Source organism: Solea solea, chromosome 8 (assembly GCF_958295425.1).
Source record: "Solea solea chromosome 8, fSolSol10.1, whole genome shotgun sequence".
NCBI classification, from domain to species: domain Eukaryota; kingdom Metazoa; phylum Chordata; class Actinopteri; order Pleuronectiformes; family Soleidae; genus Solea; species Solea solea.
The window spans coordinates 9,666,270-9,687,537 of NC_081141.1; the positions used below are offsets into that span (position 1 = coordinate 9,666,270).

The window sequence follows — 21,268 nt, forward strand, 5'->3', positions numbered from 1 at the left end:
CTGTGGTGTTCAGAAGCTCTGAACTGGTCCAGGGTTTAATCATAACAGACCAGATGGAATCAGGATTCACTGAGACTTGGCAGGACCAAAAGAAACCAACCCAGTTGCAGCAGACCAGGACAACCATGTCCAGAGCTGAGGTTTGTTAGAGAGAGAGAGAGAGAGAGAGAGAGAGAGAGAGAGAGAGAGAGAGAGAGAGAAATCCCAGTCCTGAACTTTACACTAAACTCATGTGGTCTGCACTAGGTCAGGTCCAGGTCTTCAGCAGGCACTCAGAAGACTGCAGGCCTTGCCATAGATCGGTCGTCAGAGAACAGGACCAGCAGAAGGAGGTGTGAGAGAATCATCAATCCAGAGCCCATGACAGGAAAGGGTGGTGGAGCCAGAACCAGGTCCAGCTCTGAGGGGAGGAGACCAGAGCCCGGGACCAAGAGAAGAAGGAAGATCCACCCGTCTGTGTTTAGAGGGAGAGGTTTGTTCATTCTACATCCATCCATCCATCCATCTATAGTCTACATAGATCGATCAGATCAACAATGACAATGGTTTAAAGGGATAATTCAGGTTTTTTTTGTAGTGCGAGGTTCTGTCACATGGCCAGTGCTGACTGGACTGTGTGTGTCCCTGGCCCATATTTTAGCATCATAATAAAAGGGTCATCTAATAAAAGAATGAATATCCAATAATGAAAGGACACAAACTTATCAAATGAAGCAGGTTAAAGGTTAAAGGCTAAGGCTAAAATCAGTTTTTCATTGTGTTTTCAGTTCAGGGACATTTGTCTTACATCTGAAATGTGATGTGAACATTCTTTCCACATGGATTCTGATATAACTGTTGATCAGATGATGATGATGATGATGATGATGAGATCTCTGTGTCCACACAGCCTTGAAAAAAATGGACATGAATCACTTTAGCCTGGTGATCTAAACCCAGCTGCATACAACCACACTTTTTTTAGAATTTAAACTAACTTTTTTTTTCTCAATCTGTAGGTCGGTTACGACTGTCAATCACTCCAGAGGTGGGACAGCTCTTCATTCACAGTAAGTCCTGCAGCAGACATTTAAAAGAGAGGGACCACATGGTAGAACAGCCTCGTGGAAATAAATGATGGTGTTCAAAGTTAATTACTGATTGAAATCTTAAATTCTTATTCTTTTTGATGTTGCTGGAGTCATTAAAATACGAATAGTTCATTGTTAAGAAGATTGAACAGTAGTTTGTCAATGAACCAGCAGGAGGCAGCAGAGTATTTTTCTTTCCATACCACAGTTTAAAGCCATTGCAAAACTGCAGGTACATGATGAGGTATTTAAGGTCCTTGAATGAACCCCAGGGTTAGTTGTGGATTTTCTAGTGTCCTTTATGTGCTGTAAGTCCCATATGATGTTCCAGAGATTCTTGTGATGATTCACTGTACAATACATTCCTGACTGACTGCTGTTACTGCTGTTTTTTATGTTGTTTTTCCATTTTCTTTTTTTTTTTACTACTGGTGCAATTGTTTTGATTTTTGTTTTTTACATCGTCCATGTTTAAATATTTATCCTGTGTGGTATATAGAGCATATTTGCACTTTCTTTTAATTGTTGTTTTAAAAACTGTGTGGAATTTCTGAACTGAAAAGGAGAAGCATTATACACTGTATAATGACAATCAAGGGCATTCTATTCTATTCTATTCTATTCTATTCTTGAAGGACAAACAGAAATTCACCTAAACCATTTAATAAACCATAACTAAACCTCCTGCTCCTCTTCCTCCCTCAGTTAAAGTCAAGTTTTCCTTTTTTTCCTTTTTCTGTCTTTAGTCCACGAGGCCCGAGGACTGATGGGAAAATGCCAGAAGCCATGTGACTCATATGTGAAGGTGCAGACACTGTTTGATAAAGATGATAAAGATGACAAAGATGAAATTATAGTGATTTGATGATCAGTCATCAGTTTCAGACAAATCCTGTTTGGTTTGTTGTTTTAGGTTACAGTGACCTCTGACCTCGACCATAACATCAGGATGAAGACTCAAACTGTTCTGGACAATAGGAACCCACAATATGACCAGAACTTCACACTGTGAGCGAGACACACACACACTAACCCACACACACAAACACACACATGTGCATATGTAACCCTCATGTCCTGTGTGTTTCAGGTGTGTTGGTGATGACGTCTACCTCGGCAGGTTGTTAGTGTCGGTGTTCAGAAAACGGAGTGACAGCAGGCGAGTAATCACATCAGTCTTAAAGGGTTATTATTATGTTTTCGTCAAGTCGTCAGTTCAACATCTTACCTGTCTCTCCCTTCAGGTGCAGGCAGCTGATTGGCTGTATGAGTTTTGGGATTAGTTCTCTAATCTTGTCCTCTGAGGTCAGTTTAATCAGAACAGAATCTTGGACTCTGATTAGTTGGTTTGTTCATAAAAATTGTACAAGTTGGAAGAGAATGTCTGACGTGTTGTCTGCACCCTCACTGTGATGTAGCCTGTCACTGGTTGGTTCTATCTGCTGGGGGAGGAGTTTGGACTGAGCAAACACCTGAGAGTGACATCACAGCGTAGCAGACCAATGAGAAAGCCAGGGGAGGACGTGGAGAAGGTACCAACCCTCTGTGGTGAGTTCAGTTTTTAACCTGTGTGATGCTGCAGAGTTTGTTTTGATGGTGATTTTGCACAATTTCGATAATCTCCTGATTATTTTCTGACAATTAGTTGTTAGGTCTGTAAAACTTAAAAAAAACAACTCACTAAAGCTGGACATGAATGCAATTGTTTACCTCAGCACTGTAAGGTTATTATAGTTAACAAAAACTAACAGAATTGTGAAAACTAACTTAACTTTTAAAATTAAAAGTAGAGTTAAAAAAACGGATAGCTTATTGAAACTGAATTGTGTGTTTATAAAAATAACTAAACTTACTCAAATATGCTTAGTTTTTGTCTTTGTAAATTAATTTCATACATAATCCTTTCATCATATGAAGTGTATTTAATTTTTTTCTCTGCTGGCAATTTTGAAAGGTTGTATTTGAGACAGCATTTTCAGAAAGTTACTTTCTGTTATATTCGATTCAGGGATGGTGTCTGGCATCTGCCATCTGGCATCTGCCATCCGGTAAATGGCATCTCTTGTTGGGTTATTATGACACAATACTTATTATGACCCTTTAGAATCCTGCAGCATATTACAAAACATTCAAACTCACACTAAAAAAACCTAAAACTAAGCATTTACAGAAAGTAAATGCTAATAAAAACTACCAAACCCACTCTAAAACTAATTAAAACTAACTAATTTAAAAAACAAGATAGTCAAAACTAAAACGAATGAAAAATCCCAAACTATTATAACCTTGCATTAACCTTGGGAAACTGTCAGAAAAAAACTTTTGTTTTCATTTTCTAAACACACACACACACACACACACACACACACACGCACATGCACACGCACATGCACACACACACACACGCACACACACACACACGCACACACAGGGAGTGTCAAGTACAGAGGTCATTCCATGTCAGAGTGGGAGTGGTTCCTGGTTCCCTCCCCGTCACACCTGCAGTTTGACAATTGGAGGATGAGGAGCCAACAGGTGTAGAAGAGCCATAGCCGGCAGGCTCCGCCCACTGCCGCGTCATATGTTGTTGGAAGAGAAACTCAGACAGTCGTGGTGACAAAGCGGTGAAATGGCAGGAGTTCAGCTGCACACAGAAACCTTGTCTTGTTCCATCTGTTTGGATCTTCTGAAGGATCCTGTGACTCTTACCTGTGGACACAGCTTCTGTAAGAACTGTATTAAAGACCACTGGGATTCAGAGGAGTTGAGGAGGATCTACAGTTGCCCTCAGTGTAGAAAGATCTTCACACCGAGGCCTGAACTGTTAAAAAATGTCATGTTAGCAGATTTAGTGGATGTGCTGAACAAGACTGGACTCCACCCTGCTCCTGCTCATCACTGCTATGCTGGAGCTGAAGATGTGGCCTGTGATTTCTGCACTGGCAGGAAACTGAAAGCTTGTAAGTCCTGTTTGGTTTGTTTGGTCTCTTACTGTGAGGAACATCTCCAGCCTCATCATCAATCACCTGCATTTAAGAAACACAAGCTGGTGGAGCCGTCTAAGAACCTCCAGGAGAACATCTGCCCTCGCCACGATGAGGTGATGAAGATGTTCTGCCGTACTGATCAGCAGTGCATCTGTTATCTCTGCTCTGTGGACGAACATAAAGACCACGACACAGTCCCAGCTGCAGCAGAGAGGATGCAGAAGCAGAGAGAGCTGGATCTGAGTCGAGAAGAAGTCCAGCAGAGACTCCAGGACAGAGACAGAGACGTGAAGGTGCTTCAACAGGAGAGGAAGACTCTCACTCTCTCTGCTGATAAAGCCGTGAAGGACACAGATGAGAGCTTCACTGAGATGATGTGTCTCCTGCAGAGGAGAAGCTCTGACGTGAAGCAACAGATCAGATCCAAGCTGGAATACGAGGTGAGACGAGTCACAGACGCCGAGGAGAAGCTTCAGCAGGAGATCACTGAGCTGAAGAAGAGAGAAGCTGAACTGAAGCAGCTCTCACTCACACACGACCACAACCAGTTTCTCCTCAACTACTGCTCACTGTCAGCACTCAGTCCATCCACATACTCGTCCACCATCAACGTCCGTCCTCTGAGACACTTTGAGGACGTGACAGCGGCTGTGGCAAAGCTCAGCGGTCAACTGCAGGACATCCTGACCGAGACGTGGACAAACATCTCACTGGCTGTGACTGAAGTAGATGTTTTACTGGCAGAACCAGAACCAAAGACCAGAGCTGAATTCTTCAGATATTCACAGGAAATCACACTGGATCCAAACACAGTTCACACACGTCTGTTATTATCTGCGGGAAAAGTGACATTAATGTATGAAGATCAGTCTTATCCTCATCACACAGACAGATTCAGTGAATATCTTCAGGTCCTGAGTAAAGAGAGTCTGACTGGACGTTGTTACTGGGAGGTGGAGTGGACAGGAGAAGAAGAAGTTTATGTAGCAGTGACGTACAAGAACATCAGCAGATCAGGTCCAGAATGTGTTTTTGGATTCAATGGCAAATCTTGGGCTTTAGATTGTGAACAAAACAGATGTCAGTTTGTTCACAACAGTATCAAGACTGTCGTCTCAGGTGTTAAAGTCTCCACAGTGGGAGTTTACCTGGACCACAGAGCAGGTCTTCTGTCCTTCTACAGAGTCTCTGACACCATGACTCTGGTCCACAGAGTCAAGACCACGTTCACTCAGCCTCTCTATGCTGGAGTTTGTCTTTATTATTCACCTGGAACCACAGCAGAGTTCTGTAAACTCAAATAGTCTGGAGTTCCTTCAGCAGCAGTGAGTTAAACTCTGAGTTTAAATCTTTAACTTCTCTCAACTTTTGACTTTTGAATTTGAACTATGAGCAACTTTATTGACAAAGTTTCTTTCATTTGCTCATTTTAGTCGTAAACTCTTGAAAAGCGATTACGAAATAAAGAGTAAAAACGTAATGAGACAGAGAAGAGATTCCACGCCACCATGCATCGTACGTGCTCGTGACCTCTCCATGATCACGACTCTCCACTGCACAGGAAGTGCACGAGTCCAAGAGGAAGACGACGATTTCACGCTGATTTATGACGATTGATTTTTATATCACTGCTTCATTTATGTGAAATATAAAGTGTGTGATGATCATTATAACTGATTCGTGGTTAAGTGTGTTTGATTCATGGTTAAGTGTGTTTGATTCATGGTTAAGTGTGTTTGATTCATAGTTAAGTGTGTTTGATTCATGGTTAAGTGTATTTGATTCATAGTTAAGTGTGTTTGATTCATGGTTAAGTGTGTTTAATTCATGGTAAAGTGTGTTGATTCATGGTTAAGTGTGTTTGATTCATGGTTAAGTGTATTTGATTCATGGTAAGTGTGTTTGATTCACGGTTAAGTGTGTTTGATTCATAGTTAAGTGTGTTGATTCATAGTTAAGTGTGTTTGAGTCATGGTTAAGTGTGTTTGATTCATGGTTAAGTGTATTTGATTCATAGTTAAGTGGGTTTGATTCATGGTTAAGTGTGTTTGATTCATGGTAAAGTGTATTGATTCATAGTTAAGTGTGTTTGATTCATGGTTAAGTGTATTTGATTCATGTTAAGTGTGTTTGATTCACGGTTAAGTGTGTTTGATTCATAGTTAAGTGTGTTTGATTCATGGTTAAGTGTGTTGATTCATAGTTAAGTGTGTTTGATTCATGGTTAAGTGTATTTGATTCATGTTAAGTGTGTTTGATTCACGATTAAGTGTGTTCGATTCATGGTTAAGTGTGTTTGATTCATTTTTAAGTGTAATTGATTCATGGCTAAGTGCATTTGATTCATGGTTAAGGCTAATTGATTCATGGTTAAGTGTAATTGATTCATGGCTAAGTGCATTTGATTCATGGTTAAATGTAATTGATTCATGGCTAAGTGGATTTGATTCATGGTTAAGGGTAATTGATTCCTGGCTAAGTGCATTTGATTCATGGTTAAGTGTAATTGATTCATGGCTAAGTGCATTTGATTCATGGTTAAGGGTAATTGATTCATGGCTAAGTGCATTTGATTCATGGTTAAGGGTAATTGATTGGTTTATTGATTGTAGAAATTAATAAAAGTTGGGACTGTAAACCCTGTCCATGGTTGTCTTACCTGATCATCAAATCTCCCCAACAACACACACACACACAGTTGGACATTCATGACTTGAGGGGACATTGCATTGACTTATGACGCATTTCCACCGGCTCTACTCGCCTCGCCTTGCCTCGCCTCGGCACGGTACGACACGGCCCGATTAGGTTGCATCTCCACTACAAAAAAGCTACTACTTACTGGGGCGGAGTCATCACTGCACGGCTGAGTGAAACTGCGGTGACTTTGTTTTATATGTGACACACACACACACACACACACACACACACACACACACACACACACTAGTTGTTGGAGATTAACCAACGTTTTTAGGATTGTTAAGTACAGTACTTTTAATTTATCTATCTGATTTGGCTTGATTTCTGTCCACAGCCTCCTACTCCACAGACTACAGCGGTAGCGGTCTGTGATCCCGCTTGCGATCGCTGGCGATGTCCCTAAATACACCACTGCACTTTAAAAGACTCCTGTTAAATATAGAGGTTTCCCTGGTAGTTGTTGGAGATTAACCCACATTGTTTGGATTATTAAGTAGTTTTAAGTGATCTACAGTTCGGGCACTGTTCGGCTTGATTTGTGTGTGGGACGTCTCTTCCTGTGACGGGACTCTGGCCAGTCAGCGGTCGGCAGTCTGACCAATCATCGCAGGTACTATGCTAGTGGAAACGCTACTTAAACCGTGGCGTGGCGTGGCGAGTAGAGTAGAGTAGAAATGCGCCATTACTCTAACCTTAACCATAATTACTACTGGCCTAATCCTAACCCTGACCCTAACCTTACCCTAACCCTAACCTCAACCTAACCTTAAAACATATCTTCACCTTAAAATGTAGTCATTTACACTGTGGGGACTTGATTTTTGTCCCCACAAGGAAGACAAGTCCCCATAATGTGACTGTGTAAACAGTTTTAGGTCCCCACAACATTAGTAATACCTGCACACACGAACACACGTACACACACGCACACAGACAACACACACACACACACACAAACACACAATGTCCCATATGTAAATCCATATGTTTTGTCTATTTTTAGTGATGAGTAGAGAGAGGGGCGAGTGAGGAGCAGATGTATATTAAAAGTGACTCCTGCTCTCTCGCTCTCTCTTTCTCATTCTCCCCAGGGGTCCACATGGTTACCATGGCAATGAGAAGCTGCCTGGTAACCATGTGACCCTCACAATACCTTTCTCAACTCCCCCCATCCCTGACTCCATCATTCTCCACTTGCCCCTGACCCCCCACCCCCTCTGACATCACACTGAGTTCTTACCGTCGTTCGTCTCAACCAAACAGAGAGGAGAGAGGGTGGGCAGGACAGAGGACGTCTCATCTGCAGCCGCTCATAGTATACTGGGTACTATGACTTGGTCAGTTTATCAGTGGTTCATCAGCTAGGACCATGCACAGACCACGTCAAGGACCTGAGGAGGACTCTACCCTCTGGTTTCTTCACATGAGCTGCCTTTACATCTGACTGGAGATAAGAATTGAATGAAAGCATGTTTTAATTTGTCCTACAGAATTAAATCTGTGTGGACATTATGTAGGTTAGAGGATTAAACTTGTGTTGCTGCTTCATCATGCGTCAGCCCCGATGTGAACCGTGACTGTTTTTTTGGCCAACAGAACAACATCGTCGGCGTCTTTTCTTCTTGATATTTTCTGAATGTTGGCTCTTGACCCCATTGTTTCTCACACAAGGATAAATTCTGTAAAATCAAAGACAAAACAATTAAAAACTTTCAGGAGACACTTGAGACACTACAGGTTCAGCTAAGAAACAGAACCACCAGTCTCATCTTATTTGGTTTAGCTGATCCTGGCATCTTCTCATCTGAGGACACTCAGGATGTTCTGGAAGAATGCGGCATGGTCTTGGGACGATGCAGCAGGTAACGATGATGATGATGATGGTTATCTACTTGCAGTGGACCTCAGGAGGACTCCAGATTCCCCTCCCGATAGTGACCTGAACCGCATCACCACTACTGCCACTGTTGCTGCAACCGGTCTGTCGAACTGCACAGCCTCCACCACTGGACTCAAGAATCTGACCAACCGCAGTGGAACCTACAGTTTGGACCCTTCAAACTCCATCTACAGCTCTGCTCCGACCAAAACTGACAACAGCAGCTATGTCTCCACGCGGTACAACAATGCCAACCAGCACCTTGCAAACCAAGACAACAGCAGCAGCCATCAGCTCATGGTGAGTGTGCACCCACTGTCGCATGACAAAAACTAACATGGAATGTTGTTTGAGATGTACTCCTCTTTCATTTATTTGAAGTGAGCTGTGATGTTTTGATGAAGTCATTGTTAGGGCTGCCATTTGCTTTAAAAAAAAGTAACTAAGAACGTAGCACGTGTTGTGAGTAATAGCATTTTATTGAATATTTGAATCTGAATACAAAAACAGTTTAATAATTGAAGAATAGTGTTAATTATTCAATTTTTATAAGGAAGTACATTTAAATTCCAAAACTATTGTTCAATAGCATTTTTAAATTTAAACATAGATTATCTTTTGTGAACGTAAGATGGACACACTATTTACATTTATACATTAACAGAAAAACAAAACCCAGGCCAAAATAAAGAGCCATCACCATTAAATGTAGAAAAAATATTTCTTGTGTAACATTTCCTAATTACATTTCAACTTCTATTCCAATACATTTTCCCCATGCATCTTAGTTCGGTTGCTATTTGTTCTACATCCGATGGATCAGAGCCGTATGTCCAGCATAGCAAGTGGTGATAATATAAACGAACTTTCCCTTTTTAGAATGGGAAAAATCTCAACGCCCATAAAATATACAGCATGTCCTGCTTTTGCCTTCACCACAACTCGTGTTTCAGTCTAAAGCCTGATTTTTTTTGTTACCCCAAAAGTAATGCAGTAGTTTGTAAATTTATAAGTCTCAAATGTGTACTTTTAATTTGTGTATTAAGTACTTTTATTAACAAATACTTACAAACAAATACACACTCATGTTCAGGCTTTTTCTTACGTAGTACTCTGAAATGTGACTTTTGTTACTACCAGAGTCACTAGTGTGGTTTACTATTACTCCATACACCAATGATGACATGTGGCAAAGAACTGAGGTGAAATGTACTGAAATGTTCATCCTTACCAATTTTAATCAGAACTGACATTGAGCCAGTTTGTCTACACTCTGAAATCATCAACTTTCCAGTCAGTCAGTTCAGAGAGAGATTTACAGATCAAGATCACATGCTGTTTGTGTTTGAGTGCTTTTCTTTAAAAACTCATCAAAGATTCACATGTGATGAATTATGGAGTGAAGCTACTTCTGCTGTTCACACAATGTCACACACAGTGACACATACACACACACACACACACACACACACACATACTCACATTTGTTTTGCTGTTTTTGTGAGGACACAACTCATTTGGCCTTTAAGTCCTTAAGTGAAACATGGCCTCAATTCCAAGGCCTGAAATAGATTGGTCCTCTTGATGGATGTACAGGACTACACATGGATCTGGGCTGGTGTTAGTGTTTGCATTTTTCTTTCCTGTCTTTATTCCATACTGTAGTTATACTTTTGAGGTCATTATTCATTTTGGCTTCATTCAGATAAAATGTTGCAGGGTAAATGTCTTCAGCTTCAAATTCAAATTCATTTATCTCTTCTTTTTTTTTTTTTTTACATTCAAGCTGCTTTTGTTCAATCAACAAACTTCTTTTTTCAGATTTCTGCAGATTTTGTATTTGAAATGACTGTCAAAATACCATAAACGGTTTTAATTTCAACACTCTCTTAATTATACTTTGTTACTTTTGTCTCAATGCATTAGCTGCCATTATCTTCTTTACTGTCTACCTTGTTACTATTGTTTTCTACTATTTTTAATTCTACTACTAAAATCTCAAGTGATTTTGAAATCTTCAGATGTTCTTCTCTCCAATCCCCAAAATAAACACACTACAAGATTAGACAATTATGGCACATCACACACTTCATGCTATTATCAAGAGGGAGTGATAGGATACCTCACATATCTCATGACACCAAAACAGATGGAGACTGTAGTGCCACAACATGCTCTGTTGGTGAAAGGAGAGAAATGATAAAATGTGCAATTATATAATGTTTGTCAGCACAACCTCGGCAATCTGATGAAAAAAAAAAAAAATCACCAAATATATAAACACACCTAAGCAAAAAGTACTGAAATGTTTAAAATTGGATTGAATTTGTGAAATTTGGAAATACGTCACAGTTCACTTTTTATGAACGTTTTTATGAAAAAAAGGAAAAGAAAAACGGTCTATTCTGTGACTTCTGCACAATTATTGCTACATTCTATCACTAATAAAAATACGATATAAAAGGAATCATAACTTTGACTCAACAACACATAAGAAGAAAAAATGCATTTTTTAAAAGCCTGAATATGTGACCTATAAACACCCCCCCAGGATGTCCATATTAGGAGTTGTGTATCATTCCCACGGCAATTTACCAAGGGTGCACCTGCGGCACAGTTCTGTGCCATCTTTACATTACATTACACGTCATTTAGCAGACGCTTTTATCCAAAGTGACTTACAATAAGGGCATTTAAACATTTGGGTACAAATAAGAGCTAGAAGTATGTAAGAGCTTCAAGTAAGCCAAACTATGAAAACTATGAAGTGCTAGTCATAAGTGCGATGTATAAGCAAGTTTTTTTTTTTGTTGTTGCCATTGTCTTAGTTGAGGTACGGTCGGAAGAAATGTGTTTTTAGTCGGCGGCGGAAGATGTGGAGGCTTTCCGCTGTCCGGATGTCGATGGGGAGCTTGTTCCACCATTTGGGAGCCAGGACAGTCAACAGTCTAGAGTTCTGAGAATGCCTCTGCCATACTCTCAGTGAGGGGGCAGCAAGCCGGTTTGCCGATGCAGAGCTGAGTGGGCGGGCTGGGCTGTAGGTTTTGATCATGTCCTGGCATTCCATGCTACAAACAGATCCGGTCCAGCCTACATCTAAGGGTTCCATCTGAGTACTAAGGGTTCCATCTGAGATCCATCTGAGTACTAAGGGTTCCATCTGAGATCCATCTGAGTACTAAGGATTAAGCCATGGAAATACATTTCAAATATTAGGCTAAAAAAATGGCATGTTTTATGTTTTACAACCTTTGACCGACCAAGATGTTAACTAGCATTAACTAAAAACAGACTTCCTGTCTTACCTTGTTGGTGTTGGTGTCACTCAGTTGCCAGGTTTGTACACAAGGCAGCAAAAGCAGACACCCAATGTTTTCGTGTTTCAAAAACAAATTGTAAGAGTTACTCCTCAATATTTGAGAAACGCTAATATAAGTCAATAATCCCCCTTTACTGTTAAGTTTGAATTATACTTTTGATATGTAGTGTTGATAGTATCTGAGCTGTGCAGTTGGGATAAATAGTGTTGTTCATACTCCAGCCCAGTAGGTGGCAGTATTTAGATTGCATCACACAAAGAAACTGGAAGTGCTTCCTTTTTTGAGGGAAAAGGGCTTAGTGTTTTATGCCCCTGCACCTTTTTGTTTTTTTTCATTTGTTGATCAAACGACATTTGCCAGAATCTACTTCAGCTTTTCATCACTTGAACTTAAAGTTTTGCAGTTTGACTGTTTGTAGAAGGAGATATGCAAAATTACGGAGCCCCAGACATGACATGGGGAAAAAAATGATTTATTTGTGGCCATGAAATAGTGTCCATCCATCCATTCATCCATCTTCTACCGCTTTATCCTCCACATGAGGGTAGCATGGGGCACTGTGCCAATCCCAGCTGACATAGGAAAATAGGCGGGGTACACCCTGGACAGGTCATCAGTCCATCACAGGGCCACATAGAGACAAACAACCATCCACTCTCACACTCACACCTACGGTCAATTTAGTGTCCAATTTACCTAATCCCCATATTGCTTTTTTTGGGACTGTGAGAGTACACCGGATAAATAGGTATAATGTGCGCATGAAATGAATAATATTAATAACATTCTCATGAATTGGCCACACGGTGGTGTAGTGGTTAGCACTCTCGCCTTGCAGCGAGAAGACCCGGGTTCGAGCCCCGGTTGGAACAAGGGCCTTTCTGCATGGAGTTTGCATGTTCTCCCCGTGTGTGCGTGGGTTCTCTCCGGGTTCTCCGGCTTCCTCCCACAGTCCAAAAACATGCAATGTGGGGATTAGGTAAATTGGACAACCTAAATTGACCATAGGAGTGAGTGTGAGAGTGAATGGTTGTTTGTCTCTATCTGTGTGTGGCCCTGCGATGGACTGGCGAACTGTCCAGGGTGTACCCAGTCTATCGCCCGATGTAGCTGAGATTGGCACAGCACCCCCCGCGACCCTCTGGCAGAGGATAAAGCGGTAGATGATGACGGACATTCTCATGAATTAGCGGGAGAGCTGCACAGTGAGTGAAGAGGGCTGAAGCTTCAGGATGGACAGAGATAGTGTGATTGAGTTTTATTTTAGGTTGGGAATGAGTTACAAAGATATTCTCAAAAGCATGGCATGACATCATTATTAGCAAGAGGCATTTCAGTGGAATATTGTGTTTATTGTGGAATATGTAGCAGGGGATACAAGTCCTGTCGGGGATAACTACCTTGGCACGACACTTGCAATGCCAGGCTTTGACAGTGAGATCACAATTGTGGCACGATAAAAAAATAAGCAGGCTAACTTCTTGTGTTATTTTAGCACAGCGCTCATAACGTCATGTCCTCCTCCCTTTCTGTCTGTCATCGGCAGCAATGTGTCAGCGCGCTCAGCTCCTCCCCTAAAGTTGACACAGAAGATGTCACAAGTTCACAACTGCGACTCGGTTCTCATCGCTCAAACGATTCGACTCGTTCGTGAACTCTACAAGTCATTTTACTCAATTCCAAGTCGAGTCTGCAGGGTCAACACTAAGTCAAGTCAAGGCTTTTACCGATGTTAATCAAGCAAGTCTCAAATCTGCGACTTAAGTCAGACTAGAGTCAAATCACATTAGTCAAGTCAAGTCCCCCACCTGTGCTAAATGTTTCATGATTATGAAGGTGCTCCAATCCTTCTGTGAATATTTTGTGTTTTGAGACTGAATGTACCCACTTACACTGCAAGATCAATTTAAGCCGAAAATGTTTTGAGACCAGATTTCTCCTCTGATTCTCAGAGTTTATGTAATCTCAGCTCACTTTGATGTGTTGGTAAGTGACTGCTGTAATTTAGCTGAGTAGTAGTTATCAGATGAAGATCTACACATCAGGTCTATGTGGAATAGCGTCAGAGTATAAAGAAAAAAAAAAAAGAGAGTAAAAAATCCTGAATGACATTCAGGATCGCACGGAGGGGAGGTGTGTGAATGTGTATGTGCACATGTGTTTTCAGGAAGTGTGTGCCTTATCGCAGGGATACATCCAGTGTTTTTGTGAGTTTGTGTGTGTGTGTGTTTCCTGCTATTCTTCACACTGTTGGTTCTCACACACACACACATACATACTGCTCTAACATCCAGATCAGTATGAATTTTCACACACTCTGGACCCTGCTGGACCGTGGTCTGATCTCGTCCCTTTTCTAAATGTGGACTTGTACTGCACTTTGTAGCTGAACCAGGAATTACATCTGCTTTTATTTGTCTGGATCAGATCAGAGACTTTTCTCCTTCTATAAATCTGAATTAGGATTTCACCTGGTGTGTCTTTTAGACATCCAGCACTGGGTTTGACATTGATTTGTGTATTTAAACTGGACTAGGCTCGGGGCTTGTATATATTGATATGGTTTGGTCCGGACTAGGGCCAAACTTGTTTTTGGGAAATCTAAACCTGGCTTTGATCTGGTTCTTTAAATCTGAAAACAGGTCTTCAGATGGTACCTGAACCTTAGAGTTTGTAAAGTCTGTTAATCTATTTAAATTCATAAATACGGACTTGGAATAGAGCTTGTTTTTTTTTATTGTTTTTTTTTAAGTTTACACCTTTTTGTAAACGGGCTAGTGTGTCAGACTGTGGTCCTGTAGAGGGATTAGCTGGACGGCAGATCTACGGGATTTGGACCAACAAGCTGATCTGTGGCCATGCACACCATTCACCGACTGTGTCGAGTTTGCATCGGACAGAACCTACCTCAGGTGTGTGTTTTTGTATGTGTGTGTGTGACCAGATTAGGATAAAAGTGCATATTGTGATTAAAAGGTCTTTAAATCTCAGTCTGAAATCATTGGGTTAGGTACTGACACCTATTCAGCACTGACTGTGATGTGGGCACCCCAAAAATGGCCTTTGCACTAAGAACCAGCTGGAGTCACAGATGCTTGCTCTCTCTAAAAACATGGCTGCCTAACAAAATAAAAGCAAACAAAGAAGAACGTAGTAGACTTGAGTAGTCATGTGTTTGTCAGTTTTTCTTTTGTTTGTTTTTTTGAGTCGATAAATGAGCAGTTTTCTGAACAGAGTCTGGTGTGACAGGCATTTGAGGTTTCTGCTTATATTCACTGACAGACTGATCTCAGCACAGTACAACAACAACAACAACAACAACACAGTTCATGTAGAAGCAAAACAGCAGGAAATGTGCAGCCTGTCTGATTGGCTGCTGCTTAGTGTGATGTCAGTGACTGCCTGTCATTTCCCAGCATATCCTCCAGAGTTTTCTCTGTGTGTGGTTTTGTAAGAGAGTGTGTTTCCAGTCCAGCTGGTTGGATAAATGTTTAATAGCCATAACCAGCTACAGCTTCTCTCTCTGTTTCTCTCGCTCTGACCATCACTCCCAGAGAGAAAGAGAGAGAGCGAAGCGGGAGAAATAGTTTCTAGTCCAGCTGGTTAGATAAATGTTTCATATCCTTATGATTAAAACAACTACTGTGTGTGATGTATGACAGTTCCTGTGTGTGACAGGCTAATCAATAATTCACACACAGATTAAAGTTGAAGGATTTGTTGAAAAACTGCATCAGACAGGAGAAGAGTGTGTATGTGCGGGGGTATGACTAATGTTGTGGGGACCTAAAACTGTTTAGACAGTCACATTATGGGGACTTGTCTTCCTTGTGGGAACAAATATCAAGTCCCCACAATGTAAATAACTACATTTTAAGGTGAAGATATGTTTTAAGGTTAGGTTGAGGTTAGGGTTAGAGTTAGGATTAGGATTAGGATTAGGCCAGTAGTAATTGTGGTTAAGGTAGAGTAAGTCTCCCCTCAAGTCATGAATGCCAACATGTGTGTGCTTGTGTGTGTGTGTGTTTGAAGAGGGGTCCATATTGTCTGCTGTTCAAACAGAACAAAAGTGAAATGTCCTCACCTTGCTGGTTCTGCTTTGGTCGGATTTTTTAGTTTTGTGTCAGTTTGTCTTTTTTGTTCTGTGTCTTAAAGTCTGCATATATTTATTTTATATGCAGTACTGTTTTTACTTTTTACTCCTGCTGGTCTTGCTTAGTTCTCCAGGACCAGGAAACTAACCCTGTATCAGGACCATGAACATGGTCTGATGGACTGATTCTGCAGGGAAACACAAACACAGAGATGTGTCTTGTTCAAATACCTTCACCCCAGAGTTCGCCTCATCATGCTCAGATGGGGGCCTGGGTTTCCCCACAGAAGTTTTAATATCAGCCTGTCAGTCTGAACTTGGGGACATTAAACTTCTTTTGTGGAGAAAATACTCTCAGGAGAGTCGACCTTTTCCTTGAGAGTGTCGGTGTTTACAGAGTCATGGAAACCAGCACCCACACTGACCTCCAGTCTGGATCTGACACAAACATCCCGACTCAGTCAACATAAAACCCAGAGCAGCAGGCCACAGTCCAGACTGCACACCGCTCACAGGCTGTAGGCTGCACTGAAATGCAAAGTGATAGAACAGAACCTGAATTAATTTCATTCTAATCATTAACACTGAACTCTGGTAGCAATGAGGAGCTATTTGATTTAAAATGCCCTCTATTAAATGTTTGTGTTATCACTGACTCTTTTTACTTTGTTGTATCTGAAAAAGGATATTGTTGACATCAGATTTGTAGAGTTGGAAGTAGTTCACCTCCATAACGACTGGTGTCCTAATCCAGGGGTCATATCCATCGGAGGCCATATTTAAAGGCTGATTGAAACATGGAGGAACAAAGAGTTAGTTCCCTTTCATAGGCTCGTTCAAATGTGATAGACAAATTCAACCTTTTATCCCTGAGCAATTAAGATTACAATAGGTACAAGACAACCTATCTCATGATTTATGCACTGACTCTGTTCTGTCCAGGTGAACATTATACGAGGAACCGACGGGTTTGGATTTACAATCTGCTCGGACTGTCCTGTCAAAGTCCAAGCTGTCGACCCCGGTGAGAAAGTCACACAACATACAGTACACACCACGGACATAACTCACATACTGTTGTAACAGTAAATGCACATTTGAAAACAAGGAGCAGGAGTTTCCTCAGGACCAGTATCCGCTGAGTCATCAGGACCCAGGTCACGTGGCTTGAGACCTTCTTTAATTGGCTGGGTGAAGTCAGGGGTTCTTGTGATGTCACACAGCTCAGTCAAATGTCTCTCCTCTGTTCACAGGAGGTCCCGCTTATCAGTCTGGACTCCGTCAGGGAGACTCTGTCTTGCAGCTGAACGGACTTCCTGTAGAAACTTGGAAGTGTGTTGAACTCGCCCATGCCATTAGGTAAACTCCACCCCTCACACTTCAGTTTTACAACAAAACTTTTGTATGAGTATGATAAAACTGTATGTGTGCCTCTTCAGGAGTTGTCCATCTCAGATCGTGTTGGTCGTGTGGAGAGGTTTACCTGACCTGAGGTCAGGATGTGAAGCTTTGCTCCACCCAACAACAAACAACACAGTGAGTCTGACACTTTGACGCACAAGTCACAATAACGGAGAAGTGCCCTTTTACTCTCGGACAGTAGTAACTGATAGAGTGTTGACACATGATAATTGATGAGGGACATGACTACTATTGGCTGCTCTTTGTCATTTGACAGGTGGGTTCACCTGGTATACAGTGAAGCTAACTGTCCTTTGTCTCCCAGATCACAGGCAGGAAGCTGTTGCCTCACCCCACCCACAGTAAACATGGGCGCAGACGGGGTCAGGGGTCCGTGGTTCGATCCAGTTTGGCTGCTCTAGGTTCTCTGTGGAGGGACAGAAAGGAGGAGCAGGATGAGCAGGAGGAGGGGGAGGAGGAAGACGAGGAGGAAGCAAGGGAAATAGCTGAATACTCCCGCCGCACCACCACACTAAAAGGAACTCGAGTGACATCATCAAATGGAGACAATTACATCATCCTGTCACCTGTTTCTTCAGGAGGACAGGTGAGTTTCAGTGGGTGCATATCACATAGCTCTTAAAGTGATGTGGAACCTTACCTGGAATGTATCCCAGAACTTCTCAGCTGCCTTTGAATGTAGCAAAGAGCCTCTCTGAATCATCTGAATCATAATTTCAATGACAGGCTTCAGTAAGAGCTAAGACTTCACTGGCAACCAATGCTCAAGAACCATAACCTGGTGCTTGACCCCACATCATTTTTAACCTGTAATGTTACATACATTTATATAAATAAAGTGAGATGATGTAGGACAGGGGTGTCAAACTCAAATGACCTGGGGGCCAATGAGCAGTCTGGTCAAGCGGCGGCCGACATGGGGAAAAAAAGTGGAAAAAAACAACTATTTAGTAGCCGGTGGGCAATATAAGATACTCATTATGATATTAGACAGAATTACATTAAAAGTACTTGTTTTGATATAAAATGAATCACAATAAAAACATATTTATGATGCACAAATACGGAGAATTAAATTGAAAATTTAGCAAATAATGACAAAGATAATTGTGATTAAAACAGCTTAAATATATGTAATTTCATGTTGAGTGTAATACATTTAATAAAGCAATGATTACAACCCAATGTCTTATTACTATTATAAAAATATTGCTGGCAAATACATTTAGTCTTATATTCTGTCTCTATTCCATCACCTCGCATGTAATCGATTGGAGGGCCACATGTGGCCCCCGGGCCACCAGTTTGACACATGTGATGTAGGATTTAAAACTTGAAATAATGTCTCCAAGATCATTTTGATGATAGATCAACTAACAACAGAGTGAATGCCAGATCTATCAAAGCCTGTAAATACTATAACATAGGATACTGCACCTGGTCTTAAGCCCTGCTTCAAAGTTCATCTGTATCAACTAATGTACATGTTACCGTTACATATTTTACGACAGTTGTAACAAACAGTACTGTTTACCAACTGTGGGAGGAAGCTAAGACCAAATCCTACATTGTATTACTTTATTACTTAATTTGACCTGTAGATTCTTACCTAGAACCTTTAATTAGAACGTGTTCTTCACTGATTACATTTTCTCAAATGAAAACATGAACTGTAGAAGTGAAACAGATATATATTGATAACCTGTAACCTGACTAAGGTCTTTAGGTAGAACATTTAATCTGACCTACTATTTGAACTATTGGCTGAGAACATGTTTTGAAACCTTCATCTGAAGTAGGCCTATTCTGACAATCTTTTGTCTGACCAACACAACATTTATTTTCACCAGAATCACAGTTCTAATGTTTTTTCAGATTTGTTTCACTTAAACAACAACATCTATTTGCTTTGTGTCTTTTTCAGCAACTCCATCCAATTTATCAAGACAGGAATGGAACGATTGGTATGCTCCCTGGTCTTAATATCGCTCATTCTGTATTTTGATTAGTAAATTAACTACATATTGTAATATTTATATAATTGATCACTAGGTCGTCTGTACCAGACTCACCCCAGCAGAGGTCAGAATCTTCTCCGTGACCCTCGACCTGGGTCATCACGCCAATCATTCACCAGCCACACCTCCACCCTGCCCCCGCCTCTATCCTCCTCCTCATCTGCAGCCATGCCCAGTAACTATGGCAACTACCAGAACTGTACCATCGTCCAGTCACATTTGCCCTGCTCTGCTTATGAAAGTCTCAGTATCTCAGTGGCACCTAAAACCGTCATCTTCCCCATCTTTGTTCAGGTCAGGACCTTTAACCTTTAAATTGACCCAGAGACCAATAGCAAAGCCGCTGTGTTAAAAGCAATGGCCTTTAGTTTCTGTCTGGAACTTTTAATATGAACCAGAGTTTCAGAGTCTGCTGTTGTCCTTTGTTGATTTTAGCCTCTGGATCTGTGCAGGCCCTGAGAGAACCTTGCTAATGTCAGAGGAAATGATTCTACACCAGGACCCGACCTTCTGCCTGCAAAGGTAACAGTGGTTGCAAATATGCAAAGTACCACCATCACTAATGCCAACTACTGCAAATATACTGAAGTTCTGCCTCTCGATTCAGTCAAGAAAGATTTACTGATATTTAGTTGTTGTTTGATGTTGTTCTTTATGTCTTTGTGTGATTCATGTCACCCAGCACTACTGATGCAAAAGTATACTTGTGCATTTGCATTGACATTGTCACTCTCATTGTGAACACACCATTACACAGTACTAGCTAAATTGTCTTAATAAAAGTATCACTAAATGCTAACACTAGCTACTCACAGTGCTGCTTAGAATCCTGATAAGAGCGCTGCAGACTGAGCTCAGGTTAGGATTATTGATCCAGACTGAACCTGATCCTGAAGGACTCAGTGACTGCTGAGGATAAGTTTCACTGAAATGGATCATATTGATGATACTGCTGACCACACACACACACACAGAAGCGTTTCTGGGAATCGGCTGTTGTAGTTTCACGTTTTCTTCCAAAATGATACGTGTGGTGGATTCTGACACAAGTCAGAGGTCACATTGACATACTGATTTCTTAAGTAACGTGTGTATGTTTCCTGTATGTACATGTCACATCCATGGTGCTGTGGATGAATGTGTGAAACTTTCAGTTTCATCGCAGGTTAACTCAAACATTTATTTACATTATTTACATCAGAATAACTCATCTGATTCTGGGGCAGCCATTTGTAGCAACAGTTTTCTAATGTTGCGTACATCGTGTCTGCTGTTGTTGCACTTTGTTTACCAAAAACAGGACAAAAATGCTAGAGACTGGTATGATGGCCTATAGTTCATTATCTCCATTTGGACAGTGTATTGTGATTTGATTGGCTACTGTTTATGCCTGAATATAATTCAAGTACTGCCTCGCACAGCAAATCTCAGTAGTGTGTGTATGTATGTGTGTCAGGTGACAGTGTTGATCTACAATGATGTGCTGCTGTTGACCAGAGAGGATGAGGCTGGACGCTGCAACGTCCTACAGAGGCCCACTGTTTCTGAACACTCTGCACCTCAGAGAGGGTATGATTAATTCTTCCTGTTTTGTTCAGACCTCTTAGACCTGTTGTTTTTGTGTGTAACCTAATTGTGGTGGTATTGTTGTATTTAAGTTTGTTTTTTTTGTGTTGTTGTGTTCAGTGTCATCGCAGTCACTCCACATCTACATTGTGCAGACCTCCCAGACGTGTTGCCGTTGCATCTTCAGTCTGGAGTCTTTCAGCATCGAGC

General features: G+C 41.2%; 1 protein-coding gene and 1 pseudogene across 1 annotated transcript; both read left to right on the top strand.

Annotated features, from left to right (window-relative positions):
• The first annotated feature begins 2,317 nt into the window (after positions 1-2,317).
• The window catches only part of LOC131463815 (regulator of G-protein signaling 3-like), a 22,104-nt pseudogene continuing 3,153 nt past the window's right edge, over positions 2,318-21,268 (top strand).
• Positions 3,700-5,866, top strand: LOC131464339 (tripartite motif-containing protein 16-like). Its single transcript, XM_058636771.1, has one exon. The coding sequence runs from the start codon at positions 3,700-3,702 to the stop codon at positions 5,359-5,361; it is 1,662 nt and encodes a 553-aa protein (XP_058492754.1). The 3' UTR covers positions 5,362-5,866.